The sequence below is a fragment of the Euprymna scolopes genome, chromosome 27 (assembly GCF_053919585.1).
Source record: "Euprymna scolopes isolate OS-2025 chromosome 27, ASM5391958v1, whole genome shotgun sequence".
Lineage (NCBI taxonomy): Eukaryota > Metazoa > Mollusca > Cephalopoda > Sepiida > Sepiolidae > Euprymna > Euprymna scolopes.
Genome location: NC_136508.1, coordinates 89,662,722 through 89,685,924, shown reverse-complemented (window position 1 = coordinate 89,685,924; position 23,203 = coordinate 89,662,722). Strand labels below are relative to the sequence as shown.

At 40.6% G+C, this 23,203-nt stretch overlaps 1 protein-coding gene across 4 annotated transcripts in view; it reads right to left on the bottom strand.

Annotated features, from left to right (window-relative positions):
• The window catches only part of LOC145248972 (beta-galactosidase-1-like protein 2), a 1,883,914-nt gene that overhangs the window by 902,798 nt on the left and 957,913 nt on the right, over positions 1–23,203 (bottom strand). For all 4 annotated transcript variants that reach the window (XM_080110785.1, XM_080110782.1, XM_080110784.1 and 1 more), the window contains one exon: positions 14,094–14,161. In XM_080110785.1, coding sequence (XP_079966911.1) covers positions 14,094–14,161 — 68 coding nt within the window. The remainder of the gene's footprint in view (positions 1–14,093; positions 14,162–23,203) is intronic.

The window sequence follows — 23,203 nt, the reverse complement described above, 5'->3', positions numbered from 1 at the left end:
AGCTTATCAGGGTTTGACGACGCAATAGTTGATAAGTAGTAATTAAAGTTGCGGAACCATAATTTCCAAAGCTTGTTGGCCTGGGGGTCTGCCGAAGAAACATCAAATTTATCCAGGCGAATTATCTTTGCCATGAGGAAAATAAAAAATTAGTTCCGTAAATTGTGGTGTTTTATCATAGAATGGAAGACAGAGCAAAACCTCTTTACTAGGCTTTACCGAACTAATTTCACAGCCAATAATAAACGTAAGAGCAAATAGTAAACGTAAGAGCAAATAGCAGGTAGCAGCAATAAATGCAAGAACTGTTAGTAACGAAATGTTGAAGAAAAAAAAACTCAGCCCTTTTAAAAAGGAACGTGCACAAAATCACATGCCATAGAAACGTTTACTTTATCGGAAATATAACAGCTTCAAATAAGCCTACAGTAATAAATCAAAACTTAGAGCAGATAGAAGCTGAGTTGAACCTGGAGACTGCAACTACAACAGAAATACAAGGATCACAATCTAAAGTCAAAAGTGCGCAAAAAAAACTTGATCATTATGTAGCTTTAACCTGACTCGCAAGAAGTGATGATCCATTTCAGTGGTGGAAGAAGACACAGGAAACCTTACCACTGCTGAGTAAACTGACTTCAAAATATTTAAGTGCACCACCTTCATCTATAGAGTGTGCAAGAGGCTCTTTAGTACAGGTGGTAATGTGTGTGAACCTATGAGGAACAGGCTGTGTCCTGAGAATGGAGAAACTCTATTATTTTTACACTACTTCAAGTTTAATTCAAATTTAAATACTGCGGAAACTATGAAAGCAGAGAAGGCAGGCAGCAAGAATCAAAAGAGGAAGTAAACCAAAAGAACTTTATAGTTATTCATTTAAAGAATTGCAATTTGTACTTTCTACTTTGTAATTTTTCTTTCTTATTGTAAGAAAAAAAATGTAAGGAAAAATTAAAGATGGCGCCCGACTCTCTCTTTAACACGGTAAGATATCCTCAACACGGCACAAGAAGCAACAGCCACACAATTCCCCAGCCAACTCAATCGTCACTCTGCCACGTCTTTCCCCTCACCCGCTTTTATCGTCGTTCTAGGTCGGCTAAATTTGCATATTCCGAGAATTCGTGTGACTTTGCGAGACATCATACTTTACAAAAGACGGCGGTCGCCATCTTGGTCCCTCTTTTCTATTTTTGGTCGGTAACGCTGAGCTGGTCTCGAGGTAAGTCTTTTTCCCCTCATCCGTCTCTCCCACGTGCCCACACAACACGCAAACACGCGGGCGCTTATCTCCTGGATGCACGTTACACTCCCCCCTGATCTGATGATCACATAGAGAGCACTGGGGGGGGGGGGCCTTTTAGTGCGTGTGCTTCTGCGAAGAGGTACATTCACTGTTTCAGATTCGGGCTCTGGATCTGGTTCCGCCTCATCAGATGAAGTATCGCTATCAGTCTCTGGAAGGGGCTCACTGAATCCGTGCATCGGCAGCTCATCGCTAGACGCTTCACTGCTTTCTTCTGTAGTTGTATGACGCACCTCGGTAGCTGGGCGAAGATCTCGCACATGTCGTGGGGTTCCATCGACCAAAACAGACTGCTGGCTAATCACTCCAGATATGTGTCCTCGCTTAAACTTGTCGGTGCACCGATTTCCTGGAGGCCGCACCCACACTGGATCTCCCACTTCATATCTGTTATATGTTCCCTTGTCGGTTGGCTGCGTAGTGTTGATTCCCTTCACTCCGACTCGGTACGTGTAAATAGCATTCGCAGGTGCGGTTGAAGGGGACGTCCCGTCCTTTGGCGTAATGTTGTACCAATATGTTGCTTCCGCAATAGTACATCGCTTCCTGGCAGCAATTCTCTTGATGCTGCGATGGCTTCTTTCAGCAATGCCATTTCCTGATGGCACATGCGCACATCGCAACCGTAGACGGACGCCCCACTCATCTAACAACTGCCGGACTTGCTGGCTACAAAACGCTGCATCATTGTCAGTCAGGAGCTCTTCCGGCGCACCTCGCTCAAAAAAAATGGATGATAGGTGGCGAACAACATTTGCTGAATCCTGTCTGGTCATCTGCCGCCACACCGCAAATCTCGTAGGCCCGCAATCAATGAGAGTTAGAAAGGGCTTGCCACTGTAATGGGTAATATCCATGGCCAGCCGCTGCCACACACTCTCAACTTCCAAGCGACCCTTCTGCCATCGCTCTGGTGCAGGATCAATAGACTGGCAAGCCTCACAATTTCTGACGATCTGTCTGACATCCATCTTGGTCACTGCTGGGTATGCACGCCTCACAAAATAAAGGGTCCTCTTGATACCCGGATGTCCGCTCTGTGCATGAATTTTTTGTATTTGACATGGGTCGATTGCAACTGCACAAGATCGAGCAGTAATCTCCATTCCCATCTTCGCGGCTTCATACCATTTGTGAGGTACACGGGTCAGTTGGTCAGCACGATTACAATGTGATGGCACCAGAGTGACGCTCAGTGATAGCCCATACTCAGATACCAGGTTTTTTAGCGTGTCTAGCCTTCTCCGTATTAACATTTCGCTTGCTGCCTTGGTACGGATTCGTGTCCGTCCTGAAAGTGTGTCAGACACCCAGTGGTAGACACAGAGAGAATCTGTGTACAAGGTCAACTTCTTAGACTGCCACTGCAGGGCCAGATTTACCCCCTTTACAACAGCGTCCAGCTCTGCCAGGTTGATATGCTGAGAATCTGTTACGGGCCGCAGCCAACACGCATCCTCGAACACGTTTCCTCCTTGCTCCAACGATACTCCCAACGCCAAAGAACTGGCATCAACCCACACACCTACGTTGTCTCCGTTAACACACCACCGCCCACAGGCAGGGTCCTTCTTGTTCACTCTCTCCAGTGTCTCTTTAATCATCAGAGTTAGTAGGACATCATCGGATATGTCATCCCAACCCGTGGTTGTTAAATTTGCTCTGCGTTTAATCACACCAACAGCTGCGCGGAGCCAGCCACAGACCGGTAAGTGACCAACAAGTTTTCCACACCAAGAAAAAACGGTCCGCCTTGTAACGAGGTTGGGGATGCTTGGAATTTCACTGCCACGCCTCCATTGTAGGGTGCCATCCTCTTCATAAACATCCAATCCCAATACACGTGCTCCTTCCCTTAAACGTTCGGGATTCTTGCATTCCAGACCAAACTGAGCCAACTTTTCTTTGACACACGACGCAGACTGTACATCTTCATTGACGTATACGTCATCAATGTAAGCTGACGTTGAGTCCCTCATGGGCTTTTCTTGGGACAATACTGTGTTGACAATAGTCTTCATGATCTGTGGTGCCACATTTAGGCCGAAGCCAAGGCGTGTAAGGCAGTACCTCTGCCCCTGGAACCAAACTGTCTGGAACGGCCACAACGTCTCATCAACTCGCACCTGTAAATAGGCTTTTCGTAAATCCAATATTGAGACATTAGTGCCTTTCTGACGCCATTCCCTCAACTTACTGGCGCATACGTCAGCATCGGCAGTGTAGGCTTCAATATGCTTGTTAAGCTCCCTATAGTCCAGCACGGGCCGTACTTTCGACTTGTTATGCTGGACTACTGCCATCAAGGGTATTAGACCCTTCGGAGGCCCAAGCTTATCCTCAGGGTAGGGGATTAACCAGCCATCTTGGATCCACGCCTTTAGTTCCCTTTCGTATTCTGCTCGGGCCTCACTGGGTATAGGGTACTCTGCAACCCCATTCTTGAGTTTAGTCGGTGCCATTCCCTCGGTCCACTTCCAAGATGCAATCCAGGCCCTCTTGCGCGAGTCGTAGTCCACTGTAAAATCCGGCCGATCGATATGGAGCGCTGCACACACTGGGGCCTCTAAGAATCGCACCTTTCCATCCCGATGAATTGCGACTCCCCCCAGCGCCTTGATGGCATCGTATCCGAGCAACAGGTCAAACCCCAGGAGATTTCCTTGGGTCACGAGCACATTGATCTTAGTGGCTGCACCGGTGTCCGTGTAGATCTTGACAGTTCCAGCTCCACAGCATGTCTGGGTCTCGCCTCCTATCGTGGTGACTTTGATCTTCCTCTTAGTCCAACTTGGACACAGCCTGGTGCTCACTATAGTATGCGAACAGCCTGAGTCGAGAAGTGCTGAGCAGGGTATCCTGTTTACGTAGACGGTTATTACTGGTTGCGCCTTGTTCAAATTTTGCTCGGGGAGCAGGGCGGCGCTGACGTCCTCTCCCCTGATACGTTTCCCGCACAGTTTTGGGCTAGATGCCCCAAACCGCCACACTTAAAACAGTGCACACGCCCCCTGTTGGTGCAATTCCTTGCAAGATGTCCGCGTCGGCCGCAGCGAAAACATTCCCATTGCTTGCAGGGTTCTGATTCGGAATCTCCCGAGCGCCAATCTGGCCTGTCTGTGTCGCCATCACAACTGGTTCCCCCAGGTCCTCCTCATCTTTGATGATGGCTCGAGCACGTTCCATCAAGTGTTCCATGGTCGTTGTTGAAACGCTGGTTGAGGCTCTCAGTAGCTGCTTCGCCCGAGTGGGAAGGCCCGCCACAAACGCGTACGCGAGCGTCCGCTCCGACACCCCTCCACCGAACAGAACTGCGAGTTTCTTTAACTCAGCGAAGAAAACGTCCACGCTTTCCTCCGGTAGAAGTTTTCGGGAAGCAAATTTTTCATAGGCCGTACAAGGATCCATGGCAAATGCCTTGTACAGCGCAGCTTTAATTGCGGTGACATCTCCCTTTTCGGCAGCACTGAGTTGCTGATATACACTCAAGGCACCCCCAGCCAATCTCAGGGGAATTACAGTGTGTACCCTTTTCACCTCACAAAGGTCGCACGTCAGCTCGACCCTTTCAACCCAGTCGACGATGGACGTGGACCCGTCAAACTCGGGTATGAGCTTTAAGTCAAATTTCGACTCGGTCATAGTCCTAGAGGCCAAATGGCCGAGATAGCTTGTAAGAAAAAAAATGTAAGGAAAAATTAAAGATGGCGCCCGACTCTCTCTTTAACACGGTAAGATATCCTCAACACGGCACAAGAAGCAACAGCCACACAATTCCCCAGCCAACTCAATCGTCACTCTGCCACGTCTTTCCCCTCACCCGCTTTTATCGTCGTTCTAGGCCGGCTAAATTTGCATATTCCGAGAATTCGTGTGACTTTGCGAGACATCATACTTTACAAAAGACGGCGGTCGCCATCTTGGTCCCTCTTTTCTATTTTTGGTCGGTAACGCTGAGCTGGTCTCGAGGTAAGTCTTTTTCCCCTCATCCGTCTCTCCCACGTACCCACACAACACGCAAACACGCGGGCGCTTATCTCCTGGATGCACGTTACACTTATATAATTGTTTAATTATTTTCATTTTAGAATTGGAAATTGTACTTTGTATTTTGTCATTTCATTTAATAAAATCAAAAAGCCATAATAGTGGCCAGACACTTAACAAATGTTAAGATAAATTAGCAGTTACTACGTTTATGTGTTGAAGTTGTCTGATGAGTCACTTGGCACTGATAAAATAATTTGAATTTAATACGAAACTAAAAAGTAATTGATCTGCCGATTACCAATTAATCGGCAAAGTGGTAAACTAGGTTGATAACCGATGACCTGCCAGTTAGTCGGTACACCCCTAGGTTTTAGAAGTGCTTATTACCTATGGAAAAATCCATGTGTTAATCTGCACTGCAGGGCAGGTCACAATGACGTACTACAGAATTGAATTCAGTGCAAGCTATGCAGATGACCTGCACAAAAGCCAAGCAGTAAAAAGGGGATGAGAGCAGTGATTTTGTACTAAAAAAAAACTAAAACAAGCATAAGCTATAACTTATAAACTATAACTAGTCAGTAGCAGTATTTCACCATTTTTTTTTTTCATTTACTATAAATTAGTTATTTTGAAACTAACTTAATATCATATCATTCAATGCTCATAAAATCCATATGTTTATTCTCAAGCTTTTCCGATACTAACTTACTGAAACCATATGAATTCTACCTGTGTAATTGCAATGAACAACCATAAATACACTTGTCATCCACATTCTGATTACATTTTATATTTTAATGTTTGGTGGTTGTAGTTTTATATTGTCCACAGACAGATCGCTATGATCACTTGATTACACGTTTCTGTAAGAGTAATATGTTTTTGAAGTTAAGTCTTAATTCTATATAGTTTGCATTGAAGTTTATACTTAGGTTTGATTGCCATACATTTAACCCACATTTCATCTGTTGCCTGAAAAATAGGAGGATATTAGATTTGATGGGCTAAGAAACATAAAACAGATTTAAAGTAAGATATCAGTGGCAGTTTAAATGTTAGTGCTGAAGCATATAATAAGGTTGGATAGAGGCATTAGAGCCCTTTCGCCCTTTTTCCTGAAGATAGCCAGGAGCAACTGTTAACAATATCCATCCATAGTGAATATAAATAAAATATATATTATTATATTGTTTCCGTCTTTATGTATGAACATATTTCAGGTGTGAGAAACAACAATGGCATCCTAACAAACAGACATCATGGAGCATGGAAAGCAATGGAAAGTAGGCGCATCCACCATCGATTTAAGAGAAAATGTATGCAGCTCAGAACATATTTATGGATTAGAATACTATCATCATGCTTTGTGATACATAAAAAACAAACTTATTGGAAGTCAAGCAGAACTATGTTTGGCAGTGAAAAAATGTCATTAGTGAAAAAATGTCATTAGTGAAAAAAGTGTAAGAAGAGATAAGCTGTTCTTTTATATCCTATTTCTTATTAATGTGAAAGCAGTTTAGTATAATTGAATCTTTAAAGATTTGTCACGGTTTCAAAATCACTCCATTTTTCTTTGTTCATTACTCCTACTGTTCCTCTTCACTTTCCCTTCTCTTAAACAAAGGACGTGATAGGCTAACGTCAGCTACATGTAGGAACATATCCGAGTTCAGTGAATTCATTCACCTACCCTTTCTCTTTTCATCATCGATTTCGCTATGCATGTCAGAATTTAAATATATCAACAAAACACCAATAAAACAGGCAATTTACATTTTTGTTTTTAGACGAAATTAATTTAAATGGAATCAACAAACTCACAATTTACTTTTAATTGCATAAATTTCGTTTGTCGTTTGTTTGTTTCATTGGGAGTGACATCACTAACATCACGCTGGCCAAATGAATACAGCTCGTTTTGGCCAAAACAAACTTGGCCGGTGAGTAAGAGGAGTCTCCCGAAGTGATGACTGATGTTACCAGTCACGTCGACCGAATCCACCAGCGCCGAAGGATTCCAGCAGCAGTGACAGCAGCCGACTCAGCATCAGTTCAAACAGTTTGCTTCCTGAGACTCACCAGCAGCGAACTTCACACCCAGTCTCCAGCGCTTCCAGCTCACTCCAGTGGCTCCCTGCTCATTCCTGCAGTTTCAGCCCTTGGTGCCTCCAGCTCGCTCCAGCGCCTCCAGCTTCCTCCTGTAGTCTTCCTGCTACCTCGCTTGCACTTTGCCCCTCTGGCCTGCAACCTCTCTTGCACCTCGCACCTCTGGTCTGCTACCTCGCTCACACCTTGTTCCTCCGGTCTGCAACCTCGCTCGTACCTGGCTCCCTACTGACCACCTGTTCCTTAACACTGATCCTGCATTCTCAGTGTCGTCCATTCCTTAACACTGACCCCTATGTTTGCAGTGTCGTCCGTTCCTTAACACTAACCCCCGAGTTCTCAGCGTCCACTGTCCATTCCGGATCACCTTGACGTCCAGACGATTGTTCCAGACCCAGCGAGAAACCCTGAACCACGCTACATCTAGAGTACCTGTTTCAGACCTCCAGACCTTAGCCTCGAGTGATGTGCGACCTTCGAGGCGACCAGCATCCAGATCATACGAATTTTCACTTCCTTTGCAAATAAAAGTCGAACCCTCGTCTTTAACCAAACAACCTGTGTCTGTCATTCTACTTTGCCTTTTTGCCTGTGTCTACCTTGTCAGTTGTTGGGTCGATTGTCCCCGGCCGACCGGCCCCGCAACAAGTGGTGACTCCAACATGATGCTTGACAGTGAAGATAGCTGAAAATACAGACGAACCCGAGATCAACTCATCAACTCCTTTCATACAGCTTCCACCGTACAATGCGGTCAACACAAGGAGTTGGTTCATCCAACTTGAGGTGATATTTGCAGGCAGGAAAGTCACACGCCAAGACAACAAATTCGCCTCAGTGTTTCAAACCCTTCCTGCGACAGTAGTTGAAGAAGTGGAAGACATCCTCCTCAACACACCAGACCAGCTCCCATACACCCACCTTAAAGAAGCCATTCTCAAGCATACGGGACGTTTGGATGAGGACATTATAAAAGATCTATGCTTGAATGTGCCTCTGAACACCATCCCAGCTCCTGCGTCTCATGAAAAGTCACTCAGAAACCACACCATGGCTGAACCCATCCTCCTAGGCCTATGGATTGATCGGTTACCATCAAACATTACTCAAGTTCTGGCTCTAGTGCCAGTAGACACACACCTGGATATTGTAGGCGATTCTGCTGACAAAATTTACTCCCAGGGCATCAAAGGTTCACCAAATCGAAACTCTTACTCAAACCTCCACTCAACACTTTGACGAGGTGATAGCTCAGTTAAGAGCCGAGTTCCAAGACCTGAAATTCTCCCTACTCCAGAGGCAATGAAGCCCAGCACCAAATACCCAGAATCGAAGCCCAGCATCACATACCCGGAATCGCAGGGATAAAGTAACAACTCAGACAAATGGTGGTACCATCAAAACTTCGGTGACCAAGCCCACAAGTGCCGATCCCCCTGCAGACACCAGAAGACCAAGCAAAACGAATGAACCAGCAGGCAGTGGCGACAACCCCTGTTGGTACACAATCGCATAGTCACCTTTTTTATATGTGGGACCGAAACAATGGCCTAAAATTCCTAGTTGATACCGGTGCAGCCATCAGCGTAATACCTCCCACCAACAAATCCACTTTGAAACTCACCCCATTTCAGTTTCGGGCAGCAAATGGTTCTGTCATAGAAACCTACGGGAACAAGGAATTACGCTCAATATCAACCTCAGGCATGACCTCAAGTGGTCGTTCACCGTAGCAAATATCAGAACACCCGTGCTTGGCGCTGATTTCTTGGCTTATTACAATTTGGCTGTTCACATGAAGACGAGGACCCTGTCCAACAACACAATATCTCTCAAGATTACAGGGACTCCATCACATTTGAACTCAACTAGGATTAGCGTGGCAACACAGCATGCCCCACACTATGCAGGAATTCTGAGTCGGTACAAGGACATTACCCAGCCTATTAAGCCTACCGACGCTGGCAAACATCAGACACAGCATCATGTCAAGACTGTTGGACAACCTGCATACTCATGGCCGCGACGACTCCCTCCACACAAGTTGACATATGCTAAGAAGGCATTCGAGGAGACAACATCATCGGTTCCTCAGACAGCCCATATGCCTCACCACACCACCTGGTACCAAAATCTGATGGGGAATTCAGAGTCTGCGTGAACTACTGGAAACTCAATTCTTCCACTGTTCCTGACCGGTATCCCTTCCCACATATTCACGATTTTGCCTCTGGCTTACAGAGGGCCCATATCTTCTCAAAAATAGACCTGATGAAGGCATACTGCCAAGTTCCAGTCGCTCTGGAGGACATTCCAAAGACAGCAGTCACAACCCCTTTTAGACTGTTTGAATTTTAAAAAATGTCCTTCAGACTGCGTAATGCAGCCCAGACATTCCAGAGATTGATGGATAAAGTCCTGCATGGTTTGCCATATGTCTTTGCATACATAGACGACATTCTAGTGGCCAGCAAAGACACAGATGCCCACGAGCAACACCTAAAGGAAGTGTTTCGCTGCCTGAAACATTATGGTCTTCAAATCAACCCTGACAAATGTGAATTTGGGGCCCAACACATAGATTTTCTCGAATACCATATAGATGCCCCCCACTTGCCGCTAAGATAGAAGCCATCCAGGATTTTCCAATGCCTACATCTGTAAAGCAGCTGTGCCGTTTCTTGGGGATAGTAAATTTTTACCCAGATGCTCGGACATCCTCACCTTCCTGACGAATCTTCTCCAGAAAAAAAACAAAGCCATTACCCTGGAGGGCGACCAGGAAAATGCATTTCAAGTCACAAAAGCTGCCCTAGCTAACTTTACCAAGTTAGCATTTCTAAACAAGGACACATAGACGCAGATATACCTTACAACAGATGCTTCAGATACTGGAGTGGGAGCGGTGGTAGAAGAAAAGTGTGGCAGCCAATGCAAACCCATCGTATTCTTCTCCGCAAAGCTATCACCAGCTGAGTCAAGATACAGTACGTTCTCAAAAGAGCTTCTGGCAATATATCTCATTATCAGGTACTTTCAACACCTACTGGGCAGAACTTCACTGTCTTGACTGACCACAACCCACTGACAACCTCTCTGTCAAACAACTCTAACAGGTATTTGACCCATGAAATCAGACATCTGGACTACAACTCACAATTCACCTCTGATATCCAATATGTCAAAGGAAATAACAATCCTGTTGCAGATGCCTTATCCAGATCCAACATCAACACCTTAGAAGACAGCCCACTCAGCCAAGATCTAATAGCAGAGGCCCAGGGATCTGATTCAATCCTCCCGGGAGTGTTGGCTGACACATCCCTGCAACTGAAAGAATTTCCAGACCCTTTCAGCAACAGAACTATATACTGAGATACCACACTGGACCATCCCAGAACATACATACCTCCATCACTCAGAAGGCAAATCTTCGACCATCTGCACAGATTGTGCTACGGTCAAACTAATTGCTGATCATTTTGTGTGGCCCAGCATGAATACCAACATCCGTGATTGGGTATCAACGTGCCTTGAATGCCAGAAATGCAAGGTACACAGACACACGAAACCCCCACCAGGCACATTCAGCAACCCAGACGCATGCTTCAGCCACATCCATATTGATATAATTGGACCTCTCCCTATGTGCCAGGATTACCAATACCGGTACTCCTGCAGTATTTTACCCACCGATTTCACGATCTTAACCGAGCGTTGATCGACATCCGTCGGAAAACGCCGGAACATGGTGAGCGGTACGATACTCTATCAGCCAATCAGGGCGTTTCAAACGAACGCGCAGCAGATGAATAATTTTCATTGAAATTACACACATAGCGTTTCATTTCAGTTATTTTATTGTTCAAAGTAAAAATACACAGCCTTTCATTTCAGCTATTTAATTTAGCGATAAAAAAAACAAAAAACCAGGAGCTGTTGGAAACATATTTATGCGAATTTATGTGGAGACAAAAATTTGGACACAACCCTTTTGTCTCCATAATAAATCAAATCGCGGAAGGCTACCCAGTTTGGGAAGGAGCTTCTTTCCACATCTTCTGAAAACCCTTTGCTCCCTACTTTGCCTCTCTACAGTCAGTAGAAAATCTTCCAGTCGGAACTAAAGATAAACAGTAATTGTTGTCCCCCCCCCCACAAACATTACTGAAAAAAAACAAACAAAAAAAAAAAAACATTGTTGTTACTGTTTAATAACGTTTTGTTAAAAACACAAAAAAAAAAAAAAAAACATTGAAGTGTTTATTACTGTTGCTTACCCCACCCCCCCAAAAAAAGCTATCGGAAAACAAAATGAACCAAAAAAAAAAAAAATATTCAACAAAATAAATTGATTTTACTTTAAAAAAACTTACGGTAAGTGTTTGTGATTTATTTTATCCAAATTTTTTGTATTAATTTTATCCATTTTGTTGTGTGTGTGTGTGTGTAATATCTTTTCCTTGTAATGTTGCTATTCACATACTTTTAGCGTTCTTGCACCGTAGCTCCGAATTCTCGGCTTTCGTCGGCGTTAACACGTGTTAACACGTCGGCTAAGATCGTGAAATCGGTGGGTAAAATACTGCAGGAGTACCCCAATACCTCCTTACCATGCTCGACCGTTTCTACAGGTGGCCAGTAGCAGTGCCCATCAAAGATATCTCAGCTAAAATAGTAGCAAAGAGTGAATTGCCATATTTGGTGTGCCCGGCATCATCACCAAGATGCACAGTTCCAATCTCTACTCTTCCAGGAGTTCACTCAGCTACTCGGCGTAAAACACATCAAGATGATGGCCTATCATCCTTGCTCCAATGGCCTTGTGGAAAGATTCCACTGGACACTAAAGGCTTCCCTGACCACAAAACACCCCACCAGCAACAGGGTAGATGAGCTTCCTCTGATTCTTTTATCAATCTGCAACTCACTTAAGGAAGACCTAGGTTGTACTCCAGCACAAATAGTCTTCGGCACGGCATTCTCACTACCCGGCCAATATTTTGAGGACACTATTCCTGATCTCACATCCGCAAGTCCTTTTACTCAGAAACTACACCATAAAATATCCCAACTAAAGTACACACCACCCAGGCAACTGTTATCAACAGTCCACGTCCCACATAAACTACAGGACTGTGAGTTAATTTTCATCAGAAATGATGTGCTAAAGACACCTCTGACACCAACATTCTAGGGTCCCTAAAGCGCTCAGAGAAGCATCTCATCATCAACTGAGGAAATCGAACAGACACCATTTCCATCGACAGAGTCAAGCCAGCGTTTCTGGAAAAAACACCGTCAGGGACAGAACACGTCTCGACCCACCCAGACGCCATAGCGTAACAGTCAGCATATCAAAAGGTACATCCAACTCCAAAAGTGTCCATCCCCTCAACTAGACACACCTGCTGAGGTAGAAAGGTTACCTTCCCAAGCAAATAAGCAAATACAAGATGTATATCTATTATTAATTGATAATGATCAATTATCCAGGGAGAGGGCCTTGTCGCAGTTTCCAAATCACCATCTCCATTTTTTCTTTGTCACTCCTACTGTTCCTCTTCACTTTCCCTTCTCTTAAACAAAGGACACAATAGGCTAACATCAGCTACATGTAGGAACATATCTGGGTTCAGTGAATTCATTCACATACCCTTTCTCTTTTCATCATCGATTTCGCTAAACACGTCGGAATTCAAATACATCAACAAAACACCAATAAAACAGGCAATTTACATTTTTGTTTTTAGACAAAATTAATTTAAATGGAATCAACAAACTCACAATCTACTTTTAATTGCATAAATTTTGTTCTAGAATAAATTGGAGTCGTTTGTTTGTTTCATTGGGAATGACATCACTAACATCACGCTGGCCAAATGAATACAGCTCGTTTTGGCCAAGTAAAACAAACTTGGCCGGGGAGTAAGAAGAATCTCCCTAAGCGACGATTGACGCTACCAGTCACGTCGACCGAATCCACCAGCACCAAAGGATTCCAGCAGCAGTGACAACAGCCGTCTCAGCATCAGTTCAAACAGCTCTTATTAGGGCTAATAAGTTTTTTCACAAATGTGATTCACTACTGTTTGCTTCGTGAGACCCACCAGCAGTGAACTTCTCCAAATCTCGAGCGCTTCCAGCTTTCTCCAGCGGCTCCCTGCTCATTCCTGCAGCCTTTCAGCCCTTGGTGCCTCCAGCTCACTCCAGCTTCCTCCTGCAGCCTTTCTGCCACCTCACTTTCACCTCGCTCCTCTGGCCTGCAACCTTGCTTGCTCAGTGTCGTCCGTTCCTTAACATTGACCCCCGCGTTCAGTGTCCACTGTCCGTTCTGGATCGCCTTCATGTCCAGCCGATTGTTCCAAATCCAGCGAGCAACCCTGAACCACACTACGTCTAGAGTACCTGTTCCAGACCTCCAGACCTTAGCCTCCAGTGACATGCAACCTTCCAGCCGACCAGCATCCAGATCATACGAATTTTCGCTTCCTTTGCAAATAAAAGGTGAACCGTCTTTAACCAAACAACCTGTGTCTGTCATTCTACTTGGCCTTTTTGTTGTTTACTTTTTGCCTTGTTAGTCGTTGGGTCGATTGTTCCTGGACAACCGGCCCTGCAACAGATTTAAAATAATTATTAATTTATAACAAAATATACTTTTAAAACATGTTCAACTTACCAATTTTAGCTGATCTGCAGTGTATAATATTTGCTTGAAGGGGAGATAACTGCTTATAATAAGTGTACCTATTAAAATATATATATTGAAACATTTTATTAAGAAAAAAATAAATGGATAAAAGGAAACAAAATTTCAGTTCATTAAAACTTGCAAACTTGAAATTTATAAAGAAAAAATATAGAAAAACAGAAAGATAATCTATATAATTATAAAACTCAAATGACCTTGTAACGGGTGTTGTAACCCAACATCCGGTTTACGACTTCCGGTTGCGCATGTGTGCATAAACATAAACCCATAACAGCATAAACAAATAAACACAAATCGGTGGACTGGTTTCGTTCGAACAAACGGACATCCTTAGAAAAGTGAATATCTTAAATTTATTAAATAGACAACTTCAAGATATGGGAAGCAAACGCAAAACGTGATTACAAATGTTATGTATAATTATCGACCTATTTCATATATAAAATATATATTATACTAAATAATCAACGCGACAATAAAATGTATTGTTTTACTGTGTACGTTTTCAGCATCCCAATTTTTTTGCATTTAAATTACCAAATAAATAATTCTTAATACTTTCTTTTTTTTTTACATCGTCCATGTCCATATTACTTTTCAGTCATTTTAATGCAATTTTCTTACAAATAAATCTACTTTAACTTGTTGACAACCATAAGAGCATTTTACTATGGCAATTTACCCACCACCTTTCTTTTTTTTTAAATTTATTCTCCATTTTTTAATACAGCTTTCTTAAAAACATTCATACATTTTCTTCTGCACTACCAACATAAATAAATAACCCTGAAAATATGTTTTTTAAATTGCATTGCAAATAAATAATCAACGCAATGATAAAACATATTGTTTTACTGTGTATGTTTTCAGCATCCCAATTGTATTTTTTTTGCATTTAAATTAAAAGATATATCAAAATTTGAATTTAACTTTAAGTATTATGGTATCTGTTCAGTGCACATTTACCTATAAGTATGGCAAACCACTTATAATTCAATGGCTGTAAGTTTTTTTTTTTTTTTTAAATAAACAATTATAAATAGAATGACTTATAGAAATCTATCTATATTCTTTTTTCATTTTAATATACTTTCGTAGAAATGTTTCTGTTATATCACAAAAAATTATTTTCTTTACGTCACAAGTGTCACACTCATACATTAATTCCATAGCTAAGATAACATACTAACCCAACGGGTCACGGGTAGTCTAGTAATTGAATAAAATCTTGTCTGCATTTGTAATTTTTTCAAAACCGCAAATTTAAGCTAAATTGACTGTAACTATTTAAATAATATATACCTCATCTGATTGACCTTTTATTCCTCTATAATTTTACCTATTCATATTTGAATTTTAATTGAAGTATCCTAGTGTTCACATCAATTTAAAAAAATAGCTTCAGATCGAGAAGACAAAAAGAACCTCCACACAATGAAAAATTGTTATTTAAATGAAACTTTAGAACATAAAGGCAACACAAATACAACAGGAACACAATGAACTAGTTATTATTTAGTAGCATAGCCCTTCTGCAATTTGACAGCCTGCAAATTTTGGTGCATTCTCTTGAATTAGTCTGAGGCAATACTCTGGTGAAAGGGCATCCCACTTCTCTTTAATTTTTGTCCAAAGTTCTTCCAGATTGGAAATTTTATCATTGAGTAGCTATTACTTGATGTAATGCCATACCTTTTTGATAGAATTGAGGTGTGAAGATTGTGCAGGCCAATCCAAACACGGAATATCATAATATTTAAGGAACTTTTTGACATTGCCAGCTGTGTGAATGGGAGCATTATCTTGCAGGAAGACGAGATTTTCGGCCAATGTAGGGTAGAAAATGCTCAGTCAACATATTAATGTACTTGGTCAAATTAATTCGACTTTGCAAGCGATCTATAGGTCCTGGACCATTGGCACTATAACACCTCACACCAAAACTGAATCTACATTATCTTGCAGCATTAAAACTTCATCCTTCCTTCGATGGACGTATTGCCTACCATTACTGCCTAGCCTATTGAACTTGCTTTTTTCATTAAAAATCACTTTCGATCAATATGAAGAGTTATGATCTTCATTGCATCTGACAAAGTCCAGACTGTTACATGTATAAACAATGCACTGCCCCTTGTCTGCGTAGCTCCTCTCCTTGTAGAGGTACACTTCCCCTACTGACTTCCCTTGGTTGGGGTAACTCACCTTGGAGAGGGGAGTGCGACTTCTGGTATAACCGGCAATAAAGTATATTTGATTTCTACTTAGCTTTGTGTCGTTTGTCCATTTGAGACTAATGTCTACACACATAACACAGATGGCGCTTTCTGTTCTTCACAGAAATCATTAGCTTATGTCTTGCAACACAGTCTCGCAAATTAAATTCATTCAATCTGTCCTTAAGTGTAGAAAGGGAGCATTTTTGGCTGTTGTTGGATTTTGAGAGCCGTTTCAAATCTGTTTCTGAAGCTGTGGACTTTGATAACATTGTCTTCCCTGTAAGAAGTAACTCTACGATGATCAGATTTACGGGCATCACGAACACTGCCAGTATTTTGGTGCTTTTGTACAGTCATTCGTACCATTTTGTCATCACGTTTCAATCTGCAGTCGATTTCTCGATTGAATAAACCAGAAAGGTGGAGATTAATGAGCTGGCGATCACTGAGAGAGACTAGGTATAAGAACTAAATGTTACGTTTTATAATCTAGGAACAACAACAATTATGATTAGAGATCCTAAAAGGTGGATATTTTAACTGGTTTTAAGCTCATTTGTTGCTGTGGAGTTTCTTTTTGCTTTCCTGATTTGAAGGTAATTTTTAAAATTGACGTACACACTAGGGTACTTCAATTAAAAGTCAAATATGAACAAGTTAAATTATAGAGGCTAATCAAATGAGGTATAGGTTGTTTTAACAGTTATATTCAATTTAGCTTATATTTGCCGTTTCTGAAAAAATTACAAATGCAGACATTCTTTTGGCAGCATTATATATGCATATATATATATATATATATATATATATATATATATATATATATATATATATAAGTGCTGTACCGTTTAATCGGAATCAGGAATCGGAAAAATCGGTAGTTTTCGGGGTATTGGAATCGGTATCAGAATCTGAAAAATTTGTGCCTAATTTCCGATTCCAAAACAGATTCTTTTAATATTTTATTACTTTAATTTTTCATTGCTGATACCGTTGACAAATATTTATTCCTTTTAAACTATTAGTAAAACTAACCTCTATAGATCATGATAACATTAAAAGAAGATCTAAATTTATTTTATCTGCGTAATATAAACAAAATAAAACTTGAAACTTTGCGAAAATTCGCTAGATAACCTTTAGAAGAATGCAGTTTATTTTCAATGTATTGAAAAAATTGTTCAAATTTAAAGAAGTATTTTGTCAAGAAAAATATCAAACATTATTGCTAATTAAATCAAAAGTAGAATATAATAGTGTTGGATTTTGTCCAGGTTTTTGTCCGTTCCCTTACTCGGCATTGGCAAATAGGACAAGGAATGGCGAAAGGTGTGAAAAGGTTTGGCCTTTAATTGAATTTAAAATGAATTCGTGAAATGTCATGCTTCCGTGTGATTTTCTTTGATTCTGCCGGTATCATTTATGTTTATACCTAGGGATTCCTACTGCGGTGCCAATGTCAGCTAGAGCCCACCAATCTCATTCCCCTATATAATGCAATAAAAACCTAGACCACCAACTGAAATTATTTGGGGGTAATTAACATGATACTGTTTGGCTTCGACAATTTGGCAACATAAAATGTAAGTGTATTTTTAAATAACTATTTTAAAGATATTCAAAATGTGTTTTATGATTTGAAAATTAATTACCAGCATATATTTACTTTACTTTTGTTTAATATTTATTTTAATGTGATGCAAAAGTTCGAATTGTTTTTTTTTGTTTTTGTTTTTTGTTTTTTTTGTAAAAGTCAAATATATTCTTTTGTTAGGTAGAAGTGTAACTTATCTTGCCTTTGGTAACATTTATTGGGTGGGTTTTTACTAGTATATTGTTTAATTTTTGAGTCATTATCGAGAGTTAAAAGTCGTATGTCGGCCTTTTTTCTTGTTCTCACATAACATCGGGTGAACATAGTGACATTTCTTGGGTGCGTTTCTATCAGTATTTTGATTTCTGAGCTATTATCGAGGCTCGAATATGGCTTAAATAATATCACCATTTTTATTTTGTTTTAACTCAATAGGCTTTACACTACCATTATTTTAAGTTAAAAAACACTTTAAAATAAGTTAAAGTGCAAAAAAAGAAAAGGAAAAATTATCCAGGTAGTTGAAAATGTAGGTTCGCTTGTTTTTGGTAACATTTATTTGTTGTGTATTCATTTATTTCGCTCCCTTTTCTTTCTTTCTTATTCTGGAAAATCATCCACCAGACGAGAAGCAAAAAAAATAAAAAATTTAAGAATTTATAATGTCTGTTTTACAGGTAAATTTAACAGAAAATGAGCCTCCATATCCAAGTAATTCTAACGTTTAAGGACAGTTAACCAAAGATTGCTATAATATGTAAGTTTTGTGCGTTTGTGTATGTGGGAGGTTACTTTTTAAGTGATAATATGCGGGTTTTATGAACTTACCGGTCCAACTTAGGATAAGTTGTAAAAGAATTTAATGAACAATCATAATAATTTATAATGGTCTGAAAATGAAGACGATTTTACTTTAAATATATATACTAAACTGATCGCACTCTCTAAATTTTAAATTAGTGGGGGTTTTTTTTGTTGTTTTTTTTTTAATATGTTCACATAATCGCCTAAAAATATAGAATCTCATTTTGTCTGGGGTGTTTGAGTTAGTTTACAAGTGATTCTATTTATTTGTCGTCCCCTACACGAAGATAGTGTTAGACACAAGGTCAGTTTTTAATATAGGGAATCCAACTCTCCCAAAAGGGATACTCTGGATTGAAACGGCAATTAAATTTGTCTCAGTCTAGAAGGATTTTTCTGTCAGAGGCAGGATAAAGTGTAATATTAGAACAGATACTACACTTTGAATTATTTATTGGGTAAAATATATAGCATATTTTCACAAATTAGGCACAATACCATCAAATGGGTGTGAAATTGGAAGTTGTGGTAATACTCTATCTTACACTATCTAGAATCATTTCAGTTATCACAATAACACATTATTGTAGAGGTCATGATATTTACAATATCCATAATTTTAATTTTCAAAATAGATTTTAAGACTGTCCTGAAAAGGGATTTAGTGGGCTACGCTAGTTTTAAATGGGAACTAAATCATCTCCCCAATGATATTTAAAAATAAATATTGCTTGATATTTTACTCTGTTATTTTGAAGCTATGTGTTCTTGGTGCTCAGTAAAATTGCAAGGGAATAAATAGCAGGGTAAAAGTGGCAACGGCAAAAATGGTAAAAATTCATAAATAGAGAAAAACTGCATTTTAGTAACAGAAAATTAGGACTGTTGGAGAAGTGCCGGGCTCAGCTCTCTACCCTCTAGTTTAAAATATGGCTAACACCTCACCTCCAAATTTTAAAATGACTATTTGTAAATAAGTATTTACACTGATGGGAGGTGTTAGGTTCTCACTCATATAGTTTAAAAGAGGAACACGGCGTCCCTCCATGCTTGAAAAATATTTTGAAAAGTATTTACTCACTCGGTAAAAATCGTAAATGAATTTCAAGTGTCCGGAAAATTGGGCAACAGAAAAGGGACCATTTTGGCCAGCTAGGAAAAAAGGTTAATATTGAATAAATATTGATTAATAATAAATTGTAGAACGGTTCTTACGGGGGATATTGTTTTAAGACGAGGCTAACCCCCTTCCCTGCAATTTTTTGCATTAATATAATAATTGTTGAAGAACTTCTTCTAGACTGAGGTCATTTTTATTTTTGTTCTGATCCACAATCGGATCCAGAATCGAACTTTTCTTTTCGCAACAAAAAGTTATAATTGCGATGGGCGAAAAATGAAAATGGAATAAAAAAAAAACAACCATAATTTCACGAGAATACATTATTTACATCTTCGTACCGTTTTACACATAACTATTTAAAAATGAAATATAAACATTGCCTATAAACACTCATGATTATAAAAAGATAAATAAATATAAAACGATTAGGAATTTAAACTAGAGGGTCAATTTCACAAATAAATTTAACGTAAAATGAGCTGCTTTTCCAAAACATTGTAGTGTGTTACCAATTTTAAATTATGTGCGCTTATTGGAGGAGGGGGGTGTCTACTTTTTAAGCGATTACAACTTTTCAAATCGAACTTAATTTAGTGGGAAACAATTTAGTAAACATCCATAAAGAATTAGGGTGGGCAGAAACGATGATCATTTAACGTTAAATTTATATTTGAAACTGATCTCAACACTTTGAATTCTAAAATGATCGCAGTACTTGTGCAGTTTACGTCCCCCATCAAAAGACGATTATATTCTACGCACCCGTTATGGAATGAAGTTCCAAAAAAAAAATTTCACTTAATATCATAAAGTAGTTTTGTTTTTATCGCTAAAAGCACTCATTCGAGGCATTCGAAATGTGTGTGTATATATATATTAGTCGAGCAAGTAACTGCTCGACGAACAAAATGTTACTTGCAGACTACTATTGAGTAATGAAGCCGTAGGTATTGCATGAAAAAACAATTTTTTAATTTCCTTGCCAAATATTTACTGAATTCCTTTCGAATAGTGATAATAATAATCTCCATGTTCTTCTGTTTCATTTCAGATATTATTTTATATAATTTGATATAATATCGATTTTAAAAAATTCATTTTTACAAAATCGTTCTTTAAGAGTTTTCCAACCGGGTAACTATTCATATTACAATAACTGACGTTAAATGGGCTGGTAAACAGCAAAACAAAATAAACCAAATACAATACGCACAAGTCCAGCTAGAATTCGTCACTGACAACTTTCTCTCTCAACTTCCAGCACGTCTCCCCAACTGCCCCTGCCAATAGACATTTTATCAGAAAACATACGTGTGCAGTGGAAGATGAGATCTCGTGAGATTCCACGAGACTACACCTTATAAATCCATGGCTGCCATCTTTAATTTCTCTTTCTCTCAGATCCCATCCAAAGGCAAGTTGTATGACCGCACGACACACACACACATGCTTTCCTCTTTGATTATTACATTCAACTCTACACCCCCACCCCTGGTCTCCAGACTACACATGTGGTATGGTGGACGTGGTCGTTTGTTGCGGGTACTCCTACGAAGGGGGATTGGCTGGACTACTTCACCTTCATTGGAGCTCTCAGAAGATGTGTTGGAACCATTAGCATCAGCGTTAGGGTGTACAGTCATACCACAGGCTGGACTTCTTCATCTTCATCAGAGAGAAAAAATGCAAGAGGGCTATATGCCCAGTCTGTTAAATCCAAGGTAGCTGATCAGCGGCTTGGTTCCCACCAGTTTTGGCAAATAACAAATAGGATCCTGAATAGAAGTGTGCGTTCTATCCCAACCATTATCAATGGACGAGGTCATCTCGCCAGCGTCAGACAAGGCCAAACTATTTGCAAAGAACTTTGCAGCTAATTCTACCCCATGCGACGAAGGCCATCAACTCCCCATATTTCCTCCTATAACACAAGAACAAGCTAGGTAACATACAAATATCCGTGCATGAGGTCGCCAAGCTAATCAAGAACCTAGATTCCAGTAAAGCAACTGGCCCTGATGGCATCCCAATTATAGTGTTAAAAAAGCTTCAACCAGAACTTGCTCCCATACTTACAAAACTATTTAAGCGCTGCCTTAAGGAGAAGTGCTTTCCGACTCCCTGGAAGACCTCATCAGTTTGCCCTGTATTTAAGAATTCAGGTGATAAGTCATCTCCCTCTCAGTACAGACCAATAAGTCTCCTGTGTATTATGAGTAAGTTGCTGGAATCCATATTAAATAGAGAAATAGTCAACCACCTCAGCAGGAATAACCTTCTTAGTGACACACAATATGGTTTCCGCTCTGCAAGATCTACCGCAGATGTGCTGACGGTTATATCCCACAGGATTAGTGAATCTCTTGACAAAGGCTTCCTTTCTAGGGCAATTGCTCTTGACATATCAAAGGCCTTCGACAAGGTATAGCATAAGGGTCTACTTCACAAGATCTCCAGCTACGGTATAACTGGAAATGTTTTCTCAATCATTAAATCATTTCTCTCCGATAGGCTCATAAGAGTAGTGGGAGATGGACAAAAATCGGAGGCCTGCAATATAAATGCTGGAGTCCCTCAGGGGTCAATCCTGGGCCCAACTCTCTTCCTGATCTACATCAATGACCTCCCTAAACACATACTTAAATCATTCGTTGACATCTATGCTGATGACACGACCATCTACGGCAACACATCAAAGGCTGTAAATGACAAAGTTCTCTCTGATTCTCTCTCCTCTGATCTCGAGCACGTAGTTCAGCGGGGGAAGATGTGGCTGGTTACCTTTAATGCATCCAAAACCAAAGTCCTATCATTACATCATCAACCCTCTGATCCCCATCTGGCATCAATTGTGATGGATGGCTCTCGTCTGGACGAGGCCCCGTGTTTTGACAAGCTTCTGGGTTTGACCTTTACTCCTGATCTGAAATGGAACACGTACATCAAGTCTGTTGCCAAGGTCACTGGAAAGATGGTGGGATCCTTCTACCGCTCCAGAAGATATCTCACTACTGATGCAATTCTCTATCTATATAAAAGCCAAGTACGTCCAAGGATGGAATACTGTTGCCATATCTGGGCAGGAGCTGCTATAAAAACAGCCTATCCTGCCTTGACAGAGTACAAAATAGACTTCGTGGCTTAGTGGGGGATGCCCTTTTCTCTACCCTGCAACCTCTCTCCCACAGAAGAGACGTTGTGAGCCTATCCTTGTTTTATCGTTATTTCCATGGCAGGTGCTCATCTGAACTCCAATCTCTGGTCCCCCCTCGCCAATCTTTCACGAAAAACACCCATCTAGCTGAATCCACTGTGAAAAATTTCCCCCACTCTATAT